General features: G+C 37.8%; 2 protein-coding genes across 7 annotated transcripts in view; one reads left to right on the top strand and one right to left on the bottom strand.

Annotated features, from left to right (window-relative positions):
• The first annotated feature begins 354 nt into the window (after positions 1 to 354).
• LOC114465826 (NXPE family member 3-like) lies at positions 355 to 4,306 on the top strand. Its single transcript, XM_028451090.1, has 6 exons — positions 355 to 399; positions 1,481 to 1,903; positions 3,016 to 3,311; positions 3,401 to 3,471; positions 4,025 to 4,084; positions 4,147 to 4,306. Exons 1-6 carry the CDS (start codon positions 355 to 357, stop codon positions 4,203 to 4,205), a joined length of 954 nt encoding a protein of 317 aa, XP_028306891.1. The 3' UTR covers positions 4,206 to 4,306.
• Positions 4,307 to 6,052: 1,746 nt separating this feature from the next.
• LOC114465949 (NXPE family member 3-like) overlaps positions 6,053 to 13,415 on the bottom strand; it is a 32,575-nt gene continuing 25,212 nt past the window's right edge. For 5 of the 6 annotated variants that reach the window (XM_028451341.1, XM_028451343.1, XM_028451342.1 and 2 more), the window contains 3 exons: positions 12,768 to 12,880; positions 10,174 to 10,244; positions 6,053 to 7,251 (listed from right to left, as the gene is read on the bottom strand). In XM_028451341.1, coding sequence (XP_028307142.1) covers positions 7,070 to 7,251; positions 10,174 to 10,244; positions 12,768 to 12,880 — 366 coding nt within the window. In that variant the 3' untranslated portion in view covers positions 6,053 to 7,069. The remainder of the gene's footprint in view (positions 7,252 to 10,173; positions 10,245 to 12,767; positions 12,881 to 13,415) is intronic. The other variant, XM_028451346.1, reaches the window with a different exon arrangement.

Below are 13,415 nucleotides of genomic sequence, written 5' to 3'. Positions count from 1 at the left end.
AACACACACACAAAATGACTCCAGAATAACACTACAATGGCAACAACAAAAAATAATTAAAACAAAAAATATAAAAATTAGTAAAAAAATCAACACATTCATCATACGCATGTCTCATAGAATTAAACCAGAGAAATTGCACATGTGACACACCGAAATGTGTTGTCACATTTTGTATTTGTGTTTTGTTATTTAGAATGACTATTATACAAACATATCTGTATTTTTCTAAAATAAGTTAGTTTGAAGGTGTTTCTGAATTAACCAGCAGGGGGCAGCACCTCCCCTACTGAGCGGACTGTCTACTCTCTTTTCTTCTGCTCTCTGCTTCAGTCTGGCAGAGGCAAGAGAGCGATGAACAGCTACAGTCGGCTCAGTGTGTTTCTTTGTCTTTTACAGGTTAGTAACTGAAGTTTAAAACATAGAACGTTCATAATATGATTCATATGTAATCATAGTACATGTCTTACTGGTTTTATAACCCTGTGCTCAGTTTATGCGTGTAGAGAAAGTACTTAAGGTTAAGAGTGCCAGCATGCTAAGTGCAGTGCCTCGTGTATGACTGTTAACTTTTAGTTTTACTATTTGTTTTAGATTTTAGTTGGTTAAAACCACTCCTGAAACGGTGTGAAGTATAGAAATAGATAAGGAATCCTGTTCATGTAATAAATTAAGACTTTGGCATCAGATACATGTTATATGTTTATCCAGTACTTCTGTCAGTTGATATGGGTTTTTCCCATTGAGAATATTGCACAGTAGCAAAAATGCTAATTTAGGTAATTTTACCATAATGATCTGGTGGTTATATTGATGATGTTGAACAGTGGGATGGGATTTAATATGTTGTGTCGTATCAAAGTGTTTAAACTGCACTTAAGTAAATAACATTTATTGTGTTCTGGTATTTAGACATTTGTTTAATAAAAAGAGTCTGGCAGAGGCAAGAGAGCGATGAACAGCTACAGTCGGCTCAGTGTGTTTCTTTGTCTTTTACAGACATCATTTAAGCTGTTTCCAGGTGCCGCCCCGTACCTGTTACACACACGTTATTTTACTTTGCACCTGCAAATATACCCCTTAATAATGCTACAGAGTATGTTGTTATTATGCCCGTAATTGACAACTCTCCTTAAGCGCCCACTATATGGATGCATACTTCCGACGGGCACTGTACTAGTCACCTTAAATGCACTTTTCGTGTAGTTAGAAGAGAGAATATGTATATTGCATTAAATGAATATCATGTGAAGCAGTCAATACACCTCACTATCACTACTGAATTTTTCTTTTGGCTGTTCCATTTTGAGGGAGCTAATAGTGATTTGTTTACACAGTTAATTTGATGACTATGAAACTTGGGAACATATTTTGTTAAAATTTGAAACTGTAAGATTTGTGTGAATAAGTCATGGTAAAGTTTGTCATTAAGACTATTTCTAATATGCATATCTTCATTATAATGTCCCTCTGCTTTCAGTTTCAGAGGACTGCTGACCCCGCCTTCATCCCACAAGTTCCCACCGTCCACCAGAGCTTTTGTGTATTTCAACCAATCTCTCCTGAAGAGGCTCTTGAAGAAGAAAACATTCTTAAATCTATTGCATGGCCAAAAACTTCATCCATGACCTCTTTGAAAAAAAGCAGTAATCCAAAATGCAGCAAGTTCACTATTCTCCCAAAGATGGGGGGAGGACAGTGGTACATAGGGGATCAGCTGGAGGTCAGCATCATAATGAAGGACTACAACTGTCATCCCAAGACCTCAGGAGGAGACTTTTTAGTCGCTTCGCTAAAGAATCAAAATCTGCAAGCAGGTGTGAGCGGGCAGGTGATTGATCATCTCAATGGCAGCTACACCGCTGTCTTCCTTTTAGTCTGGGAAGGACAAGCTGATGTTGAGGTAATACAATCAGTTACCGCACTAACTGTGGTGCTGTTTGTGTTGAAATGAGCCTTTGATCAATATGTTTTATTCTGAGCATGTTTGCAAAGGAATTTTATATTGTTGAGAAATTAATTTATTGACAAACTTTTTCTCTAAATGTTTTTTATAATGTTTCAAAGCTGCATTATGTACTTATTTCAGCGTTATTTGGTCAAAAATCAATAATAACCTTTTAACATATTGTAATTTAAATATTTCTGGGAGGATACTGGACCTCTGCTCCTTCTCCTGGCTCTGTGTTGGAGCTTTAGAAATCCAGGAGCATGACATTTCTTTTCAGCCAATCAGAGATCATTTTACAAACAGATGAGCTGTTTTGGGGCGTTGCTATTGACTGGCCGACTAAAGTCGATGCGCGTTCACATTGTATCTCTAGTAAAAGTGCAATGGCAGATGTCCCAGCAGGAAAAGTCCACATCTCAGCGTAAGACACAATGGTTACACAGCAAAGCAAACTGAAAAAGCGAGACTGACGTGGAGAAGCAACAGTTTAAAGTCCCAAACATACTCTGGCAGAACGGACTCCACGGAGGTTTGCGCAGACTCAAAGTACATACGAGTGTCAGAGTGAGAGTGGTAACAGACATAATAAAAGAGAAGTATATTCAAGGTTGAGAGAACATGCACAATTCATTTGCCGTCTGGATGCGGAATGGGTCTCTTCTGACCTGCAGCTGGGAATGTTGAGGAGGAGGGGCTCACGGCAGCAGCCGCGGCAACTACAGAGTGATACGTGTTTTCATGTCAGTTATCATCATGTAAAGAGCATCAGAAAACTCTCCAATAACTCAAGGTAAAGTCCCTACATTTGTCAATAGTCTCTTGAGAAAAAAAGTTCCTAAGTGCCTCATAGTTGTGCGCGTTCATGAGGATGCCGGTGAATTTGAAACAAGGAGGGGGAGCTTGGTTGAGTCAATACAAGTCTCACAATTCTACATACTGCAACTTTAAGTAAGACATTCTTTTAACATCTATGTATTCTGCTATTAGCTTCATTGTCAATTTTTTAATCTTATACTAAACTGGACCATGTAAACTGTTTCAGATCAAAATATTTCTTTTTTAAGGTGATTCTGGTTCATTCCAGCGAGGCTGTCACAGTGCTGAAAAGGCTGAATCGGGAGAATCCTGACAGAGTTTCCTTCAAAAGTGTTTTTCGTTTAGGCTCAGTTGCTGAAAGTACAGTATGCAACATATGCTTACAACCTACAGTGCAGCCAGTGTGCAACTTCACTGATGTCCGCACAGGTGAGCCCTGGTTCTGTCTGAAGCCCAAAAATCTTAGCTGTGATACCAGGATCCAACATTCCAAGGGTGATTACCTTCTCCCCCTCAAAACACAGGAGGATAAACCTTTTATGGCGTAGGTGTACATGCTTAAAATTTTTCAAACTACGACCAAATTTGTGCTTCTGATGTGTGAAACAAATGTCTTTTCGTGTTTTGTTACAGAAAAATCAACTTGAAAGTTCCTGTTCAGTCTTCTGGATCTTCAAGTGTCACTGTGTATCAAAAAAGTAAAGGTACAACAAATACAGTATTAACTCTTAATGTACTAGTGGCAGAATAGACTCAGTGACAATTTTCTTAAAACTAAATGTTTTAAAACATTAGTAGCATGAGAGTATAAGTTGATATTTATTAGCCAAAGATGAACTACTCAAGTCTTCCATCATATTACACCACACTAGATGGTGCATTTGCTAGTAACGTTATCTTTCAGTGCAGTGATCATGGGTTCAATGTCCCATTGGTGGTCCACAAACTACTGTCCTTCCTACTTTTGTTAAGTTTGGCTAGGGTCACCAGGCCCTTTTTGTTTCTTTGAGTTGTTTCAGATGCTACTCTTTAGGAACTTTGTTTTAGTAAACATGTTTGAATCCATCATATTGTTTTGACTTTGCCCTTCAAACCTGTGACTGACCTCCTCGAAGGGGACATAACATAATCTTAGCGGAGGGCTAAAGAGAAACTTTGCTCAGATCTTTTTTTTTGTAGACTGTCTGGGTTGCCGGCCAAATTGAATACAAACTTAGTGGTTTGATGTTCAGTCTTCATTTTTAAATCCTTTACCAGATCAACCAACTGATAACAACAGCAACAGCATTTTCAGACCATCTGGCTTCTATTACAAAGGTGTGTGGGAATCGCTTGGCAGTAAACAAATTTACAAATTTGACGCTGCATCCATCATTCAGTGTCTGAGAAGGAAGATGGTCCACCTGTATGGAGACTCTACTGTGAGGCAGTGGTTTGATTATCTCACAAAAATAGGAGGTAATTACACCTTTCTAAAACCTGCTCATATAGTATTTATATTTAACTCTTTTTTTATCTCCCTTTATTGCTTCTAGGTCTCGAGGAGTTTAACCCTCAGACTCAAAAGACAACCGGTCCAAGGTTGTCCCTGGACCTTAAAAACAGAATCCTTGTCACATACGACTGTCATGGACCTCCTCTTTAATACAAATCTATCGCAACTAGTCAGTTACATTACAATGCCAACAAACTTGATAGTATAATGGGAGGTTCCAACACTGTCGTAGCTCTTAGCGTCTGGGCACACTTTGGGAATTTTCCCTTGGAAATTTACATCCGGCGACTATTGAGCATCCGCAGGGCAGTGCTGAGATTGTTAACGAGAGCTCCAGATACTCTGGTAGTGATAAGAGGTGGAAACCCAAGAGCTCTGTCATTATCGATCTCAATTTTCAACAGTAACTGGTACTCACTTCAGTGCAACAAGGCACTTAAAGCGATGTTTCAGGGCATGAATGTTCACCTTGTGGATGCCTGGGAGATGACACTAGCTCATTCCCTACCTCATAATATTCACCCACCACCTCCAATCATCAAAAATATGGTTAATGTTCTTTGCCTGAAAATGCACAACTCGAAGTAATTTATTATTGTTGGTAAGGGAATTTCAACTTTAGTGATGAATATTTAAAAACATATTGGTGCTGGTATATTTTTGTACTATGTATTAGTAGTAAAGTTAACATTTTTTTTACATTTTTTTAACGTTTTTTTTTTTTTTTTCTCTGTTAAGAAATCAAAAGCTAGAATCGTTTTTTCTGTCTGCATCTGTCAACTTACTTTTGGACCACAGGAAGAGTGACCTTTTACTAATATTTAAGCATGTTTTTGTTTTGCAAACAACTGTTACAGTGGCCACCACCTAAGGTAATACGCTTTATTACGTAATTCAAGAAGTGTTACACTTGTGTGGGCAGAAAAGTTAAGGTTAGGGAGTAAAAATCAAGGAATGGAGAAGAAAGGGGTAGTAGTATAAGAAGAGCTGTTAGTAAATCATTTAGATATGTTTACTACTGGATTTGAGTGTACTGTGCCAGTGGAATGACATTTACTCTGAGATCAATCCAAAGAATGAATCACGAGCTTATTTGCTATGTGGACAAAAATGAACATAGGGCCAGTGTGACTGTGACTGTGTCTGTGAGTGGCTTTGGGCTGGAGAAGGGTCTTCTACTGTATTAAATAAGGAATTCTCTTCCATACAATAAAAAAATTAAAAGACCTTGTCACGGCAAATTTGCGGTTGACCTCATTTGGAGACATGATTGGAGCCCTGGTTGAATGATGGAGTCCAGTCAAAGTATGATGATTTTATAAAAAAAAGGGTTTATTATAAACATAATAATATAGGAAGGAAAGGCGGCCAGGTACTAAGCAGAATGGTCCAAAAGGTCATGTACTCGGCTCAGGATATACAGGACTGGCCAACAGTTTCACAGTTTAAGCTTTATACAGATATGGAAAAAGTCCCAACCCTGAAGGGAGGAGAAGGAAGGTCAGATGCCCTTGATAGTGTGTGTGCGTGTATATCTGTATGTGAGTTTGAGTTTGGCCTTGAAGGTTCAGGCCGGGGTTCTTATCTGTGTGTTAACATGACTCAGCTGTTCAAAAGTGCAAAGAGTAATGCATTCATCATGTATTAAAACATGACAAATTGTACACATGAACACACATTTGATGATATGATGATGAATATAATAATTGCCATAACAACCTGTATAAAGATACAACTAGTTTGTTTTTTTTTTAATTATTATTATTAAAGAACACCATTTCAAAATAAAGTGCATGAGAACAAGACATGGTGTGGCTAACCTGGATAACTTTAATAAAATACATATCAAGGATGTCAATTCGATGAGGTAAATACTTGTGTCAATACATCCAATGTGTCAGGCGCACGGGAGACCAGAGTTGGCGCCAGGCAGTATTAAAAAGGGGCATTAAGAAAACTTCAGGGGGCACAAAAACGCTCCGCTCTGAGTTGCACGCAACCCCCCAAAATCTGCGCACTTCTGAGCGGGTGGGTTCACTGTTGTATTTCTTAGTATAATATATAGATATAAGAGATGGGAGGCACTCATGCATCTCGTGTCTTTATTAACAATGTGACAACGTGCCGTCAAGCAGCCAACAACATGCTTTAGATTCACTAACTTAACAATGTCAGAAAAAAATGCTACTAGAGCTTAGCCTCATGCCTTATCACTTTTTCACATTACATAACTTTATCAGTAACTGATCATAACTTCACAAAATCTAATCTACAGGGTAGTGGGTGGACTACCACGCCTTGATAGAACGGGTAGGGGATTATTCTGCCTCACGTTGCACCACGTTCTCTCCTCACTAAAAAGTTAACTTAACTGTGGGCTTCACAACGTGCCCTGATTGTGTTGTCACAACACTGGGTGATGATGTCACACCGGCAGTCTCTGAGTCGACAGGTACAGGAGTGATATCGCTGCTGTCCTGCAGAGGCGAACGTTTCTCCAGCCGAGCCGCTGTTTGTTCGTTGTTGACAAGCTGCAAGTGTCTACGGTTTCTCGTCACTTCTCCGTGTGGCGTTCTCACTATGAACAATCGTTGAGTATGGTTTGAAGCGTGGATGACTCCAGTCTGTGTCCATGTTTTTTCTATATATCGGTCTTGAGTCGTACCTTGTCACCATTGTAAAGAGTAGGAAGTGGCTTCGCTGAGTGCTTCCTGTTGAAGACGCTTTCATTGGTTAGCTTGGCTCTGGCGTCGTTCCTCCTGACAGTTGACAAATCCGGCCAAGCCGGCCTCAGCTGGTGGTTGAGCTTAGGGACCGTCGTTCTCAGCCTCCTTCCCATGAGTGTCTCTGTAGCACAGGAGAGGGAGCTGGGGCTCTGGCTGTATCAGTATGCTTTTTGTGGTTCTCACAGCTCGCTCTGCCATGCCATTAGCCTGTGGATAGTACGGACTCGATGTTGTATGACATAAAGTCTCGAAACAGTTGAGAACTGAAATGTGGGCCATAATCGGTTATCAGCTATTCAAGGTTCCCAAATCATGCAAATATACTGAGTAGCTTTCCTATGACAGCTTCGCTTGTGGTTTTGGTGAGATTCAGTAATTCTAGCCATCTTGTAACCATATGGAAGTTTTGGCCTTTAAACTTGCACAGATCAGCCGCTAGCTTAGCATTTTTCAACAACTCACTAATTTCAAAATTTAAATACACTATTTCTACCTTTGTTTTTCTGTATGCATGTCATTTGCTTTGTATTTAATAAAATTGTTTCTCTAACAGTTGGTTAAATCTACCCATTTATACTGTATATAATGCACATGCAGGATAATGTGTAACAATAATCAGTAAAATTAACTGTAAACACATTTTTTAGAACTAAATATAAGGTTATGCTGTGAATAGAAAGAAAGGAAGACGAGCCAGATAATTCTAAACTTTAGCACATAATACAATCATAACTTTTAATCATAAATATGATTCTTCAAAATGACAAACTTTGATGTCTTTATTGTCACACAATATTTAAGCTTCCATTGAATAATTTACATTTAAAAAAAAAATTCACAGATTGTGACATTGATATCTCAATGTGTGACGCTAACATTACTGCAGCCCTGTACATTATTGTTGTCCTGTTAAATTCTCTTTATACAAAGACTTAAAAACAATCTGAAATTAGTGGTGACTCAAGTAAATCACCTTTATTATGCATTATGGTGACGTAATGCCATATGTGTGTTATAAATTAACGTGATGATGTATTTGTCTGTGGGAACCGAGTTGAGCTGGTGATCACGTCAGTGTTGGCATCATGGAGGGGCATTCATGGGCAGTGCCCCCCCAGCTGACCTACTGTGCTCCCCCACACACACACACACCCTTCCCGGCCACTACAGGGGAGCTTTTTATTAATCAAAGATATCTGATTGGCTATCAACTGACTGTGTCCATTCACTGACAGCGGACGGGAGTCTGCTCCATAGATATAATATACTGTGGTGTAATTGTTTAACGTTTGTGCTATTGAACGTACCCGAGAGCTGTTGTAATGTGTATATGTCTATGGCCTGCACGTTGCTGCTTTGCGACAAAGCTAGAGCGCTAAATTCAGACAGAGAGCAGGAAACCTGAGAATCTGCCGTCTGAAATCATCAAAATGCCCATATTTTGTGTAGTTTACAGCTGCTCCAATTGTTCTAACCGAGAAAAGGAAAATAGATTTTATAGGGTACTGAAGATTGTCGTTCACAAGGGTGAGAAATGTAAAAAGCTCACAGAACAACGCCGTAAAAAGTGGATTTTAAACCTACGTCTGTGGTCGGGAGGAACAGAGTCTGCTGATGCTGTAGCAACCACTTCATAAGGTATGTTAGCGAGCTAACTTTGTTTTTGTGGTTGTGTTTATATAGCATTAGGAATCCGTGTACTCTTCGTTCTTTGGTTATTCAGTTTTAAAACCAAGTCAAAATAACAACTAAACAGTGTGGTTGTTTTGTTTTTTCTGATTTAAAACCAAAACAGAAATACAGAAAAAACAAAAACCAGATTTTTTTTTTTTTTTAAACTTGTTCTGTTTGTGTGATATTTATGGAGAAATTAGAGTGAGAACTGAAGTCCACGACACCTCGTTTCCCTCCCTAGGTCCTGTACCAAGTCTCCTCACACGATAGGACTGTTTAGGATTTATTTCAGCAGTTTTCTGGTCCTGCTCATGTTTTTCATTCAGTCTGTGGATGTTTTAGCTCTTAAAAATCAGCTCACGCTGTAGTTTTGTTACGCGGTGTTATGGTCCAAAGAGTATCCAGATACACTGGTGTCTGGCTATTAACTGTGAGGCTGGTGTGAGGAACAATAGGTGTTAGAATTTCTACAATTTGACACTTTTGCAAAAAAAATTAGAGCTTTTTTTAGGGTAGTAAAAAAAATATATTTTGCACGTTATAAATACCGCTAAGAACAGCCGTCAACACACACGGAAGTTGATCATAAGAAATGAGATGCAACAGTAGATTTATTACACCGATTTATTACACCACATATGGGCATGTTTTACATAACATCCATTTTTTGGTTTTGATTTATTTATATATTGATATCATTTCAATTCACCAGTAATGTGACTTTTGCATTGCTTCTTTTTATGTCCGGACCGGGAGCAAAAGTATCTGGATGCTATTTGGACCATAACGCTGTCTGGTAAAGTTGGCAGATATTCACAGATTCAGACTTCCAGCATCAATAACTCTTTAACACAAATGACACCTCTGCCATTGGTGTGAGGTGGACAACATGATACAAGATAATTTTTTATCAAACGCAGCAGAAGAAAATTAGTCTGTGGGTTACTTTGTGTGTTGAGATTAAAACATATAGCTGCCATCCTAGTTTCCCTTGAATATCCAAATATCACACAAACAGAACCAGATGTAATTTTAAAACAGAAAAACGCTGCTTGTTTGGTTTGTAAACCGAAAAACCAACCCGTTTTTTCAATTTTTGCAGGGGTGGGGGTTAGATGCTACTCGAAACAGTGTTTTTGAGCCCCCCGCAGTTTTCTTAATGCCCCCATAGTTAATGCTGCCTGACGCCGACTCTAAGCTGTTAGCAGGTTGACAGCAGACAGCCAACTGTAGATCAAACAAGTAACAAAGCCAATCACAGCTCCGCTGCACAACTGTCCTAGGGGTGCTGATCAAAGCACACCTAATCATTACTCTTAGTAAAAAATAAATATTAGATTTACAACAATAAGTGACACAATTAGCAAATCAAATGTTTTGTTTCATACATTTATCTCCAGAAACGGAACGCTGAATAAAGTGTTACAGTTTTTGAAATATTGTTCATTTTACCTGTCAGTAGCGCTAGTGTGGTACTAATACATTAGGTTGTTCGATCAACCTTGCTGTACCTTTATTTTGTTGATACACAGTGACACTTGAAGATCCAGAAGACTGAACAGGGACTCTCAAGTTGATTTTCCTAAAACATGGTAAGGTAAGACAAATTTATTTGTATAGTGCATTTCCCACAAGTAAATTAAACGTGTGTCACATTTTTAACAGTGCACAATTTAGAAAAATCTAAAAATGAACAATAAAAACAATAATCAGTTTAAAATGACCAATATAATTAATAAAAATATCTCTCTAAGTCAGAGGTCTGCAACCTTTACTCTAAATGGTGCTATTTTGCCTCATCTTGCCTGGATTAAAGTCCACCTGGAGCCGAAAAAAAAACCTTCTCAATGAAGACAATACAGTGTATAAAATTCTATACAGTTAAAATAATATTGAATAATTTTATGAGTTAATGGATTTGAAGGGCTACAAAACATAACTTAAATTTGATAACACAGAATCATGTTGGTCAACACATGTTAATTGCTAATATCAAGCATGCATATTAAGGTGGCATGTTGGCAATTAAATACATCTTTCCCCACACAAATACAATTTCTATTTTCTTCCAAAATAATCTTTTTGTTAGCTTGGCTATCTTACAAGGATTTAAAACTTAAGGTTAGCCACAGGTGCAAGGAAAGTTGATGGTCAGTAGAGGTTGTAGGAGTTGAAGTAGGAAGGAGTTATTGCACAATGTGATTTTTTTTTAGGTTAACCAATTGTTTTATCATAATTCTTTTTAACGTTAATGTCATTAATCATCAACACCCTCTGTAAGAATTAACAATTTTTTTTTTTTTTTTTTTTTTTTTTTTTTTTTTTTTAAAAAAAGCTACAAAGAGCCATTGCAAAAGAGTCAAAGAGCCACATGATGCTCCAGAGCCGCAGCTTTTAGACCCCTGCTCTAAGTCATCAGCAGTAGAGAAAATGAGTGCCTTTAACTTGGATTTTGAAATAATCATGGATGCTGAATTCAGCTCTGCTGCAGTTTGTTCCACTTTCTGGCAGCATAACAACTAAAAGACATTTCAATATTGAAATGTGTCGCAAAAGATCTATGGAAACACTTTTCCGCAATTACATGACCACTGCTCTCCGAGTAAACATGATGCGGTATGTGTAGTCAGAAAAGGAGATGGGGACATTTCTTAGCAATATACTTAAAAAAGTGCAAAAATCTGTAATGGAAACCCAGCTTATAAGATCATAGTCATCTGGTTCAGTAATAGATACAGATGTACTGTTTATCTGACACAAAGCCGTCCAAATTGACAATTTTAAAGAAGTTTGATGGCATCGTATCAAACTGATGGTTTTGCTGCTGTCATTTTAGAATAAACTGTATTAAACTTTGACATTGTAGTTGACAACAATAAATTCATTGCAAATTCATTGCATTTATCAGTTGACTGTATTTAAGGAGCAATCTGATCTGGGGGGTTTGTGAGCTTTCCAATCAGAGAGAATAATGTCTGAGAGCTGTTGATAATTTTTAGCAATAACTTTAGAGAAGTATTGCTGTGTCGCTTTGAATAACCCATTGACGTGCAATGTCAAGAGTTGGCAAGAGGGCGTTTTGAAGTATTTACAGTTTCTGGAAAGTGTGTTTAATATTTCTAATAATGTCACACACATGGATACCAAATAATATTTCAAGAAGATATGCCAATTTGAATGTTGACAGTCTCCAAAATATTTTAAGAAATCAGGCCTCAACGTTTCTGTGGGTTTCTCACCTACCTGAGCAGCCAGCTGGTGGGAAATAACAGTAGCTGTACATTTGTATTACTTTGCATTAACCCAACAGCATTGGTCGTCAATAGATGTTTCAATCATTTAAATATGATTCACATCCACAGTTAATGTCTTTGTCTTCATTTGTGTTTAATCAAAGCGCAGTGGGAGCATTCATTCAAAAACTCTTTCATTTTAAGGAGCCAAACTCTATTTCTCGCATTTCCTCGGATGAGCTGATGTGTGATCATCTTGTTTGAGTCAATGTGCTGCTGCAGTAGAGAAATAATGGAATATGTGTGAAATTGAGTATTTCTGTGGTCAGAAAAGAAATAAAGAGGGAAAGAAAGCTATTTGTGTTCCTGCAGCCAGCAAATCCTGGTGAGTATTTCCACCAGCTAAACTGTAGTTGTGAATTAACTCTGCTGCTGCTATGATAAAAACACACTCCCTGCAGCAGAGTTTGTCCGACTCCTAATCAGAATAGATGCTTAGGTAGCCACGTGTTTTACTTTAACGGCCGGTTTATTGGCCGAAACTAATAACAATAGCCAAAGAATGTTTGTCAGCTGTGGACTTCCCTTCCCCTGAAAAACGGAAGTCTCCTTGCTCTAAAACAAATCATTTTAACGTTTTAAAACATTCAAGACTTTTCTTGTTTAAACATGGAGTGCTTTCTTTTTGTCTTAAACTAGCATATTTAGCAAATAAAAGGAAATCACAATTTTCAGGAAATAAAGGTTTATGTGCCTTTTCTCCATTTCTCTCATGTTGACTTGTTCGTGGATTTGCCATGGTGCGTCAAATATCTCAACATCACAATCACAAATTATGTAGTCTTTAACTAAACTGAAAACATGATACTCACTTTTTAAAAAGCTTGTTCTCCTGGTTTGTGAGAGGGTGAAGATATCCACCTTTGGAATGTTCGATCCTGGTATTACAGCTCAGGTTTTTGGGTTTCAGGCAGAACCAGGGATACAAAATACAGTAAGCAAAACAAACTGTGAGCCAGATAACAATGTTAAAGTTTTCAATAAAGTGAAAAAAATAAAAAAATGCTTCAATGTCACTGACCGATCTTTTTTTTTTTTAGAAAAAGCCTGTTTTCTCAGCTTTTTGCTCTGAAACTGGCGATTTGTGTAAAATCTCTTCAACTGCTAATTACGGAAGAACTAAACAAGCTAGAAATAATTTTTTGATGAAAGTAGAGACTTTAATCTTTCAGAGTCTGGTGTCAGATTTCAGATTGTCATAGTACAAAATATTTAGTGGGTCTTTAAAAATCAGTCAAAATGCTTTTAAATGGCTGGCACTAAGGAATGTAGAAATTCTGAAAATGCCTGGCACTGAATGAGTTAAGCAGCACTGATATGTGTCCTTGTTTACAGAGAAGTTGATGATACTAGCACTGAAATTAGTATTTTCTGCATTGACTTTGTTTTTAATGATTTAAATTAATTTGCACAAACATTAACAATATTTTGGTGGAGCAATATTTTGTATCAGACTTTCC

Source organism: Gouania willdenowi, chromosome 6, assembly GCF_900634775.1.
Source record: "Gouania willdenowi chromosome 6, fGouWil2.1, whole genome shotgun sequence".
NCBI classification, from domain to species: Eukaryota; Metazoa; Chordata; class Actinopteri; order Blenniiformes; family Gobiesocidae; genus Gouania; species Gouania willdenowi.
This window is presented reverse-complemented; position numbering and strand designations above follow the sequence as displayed.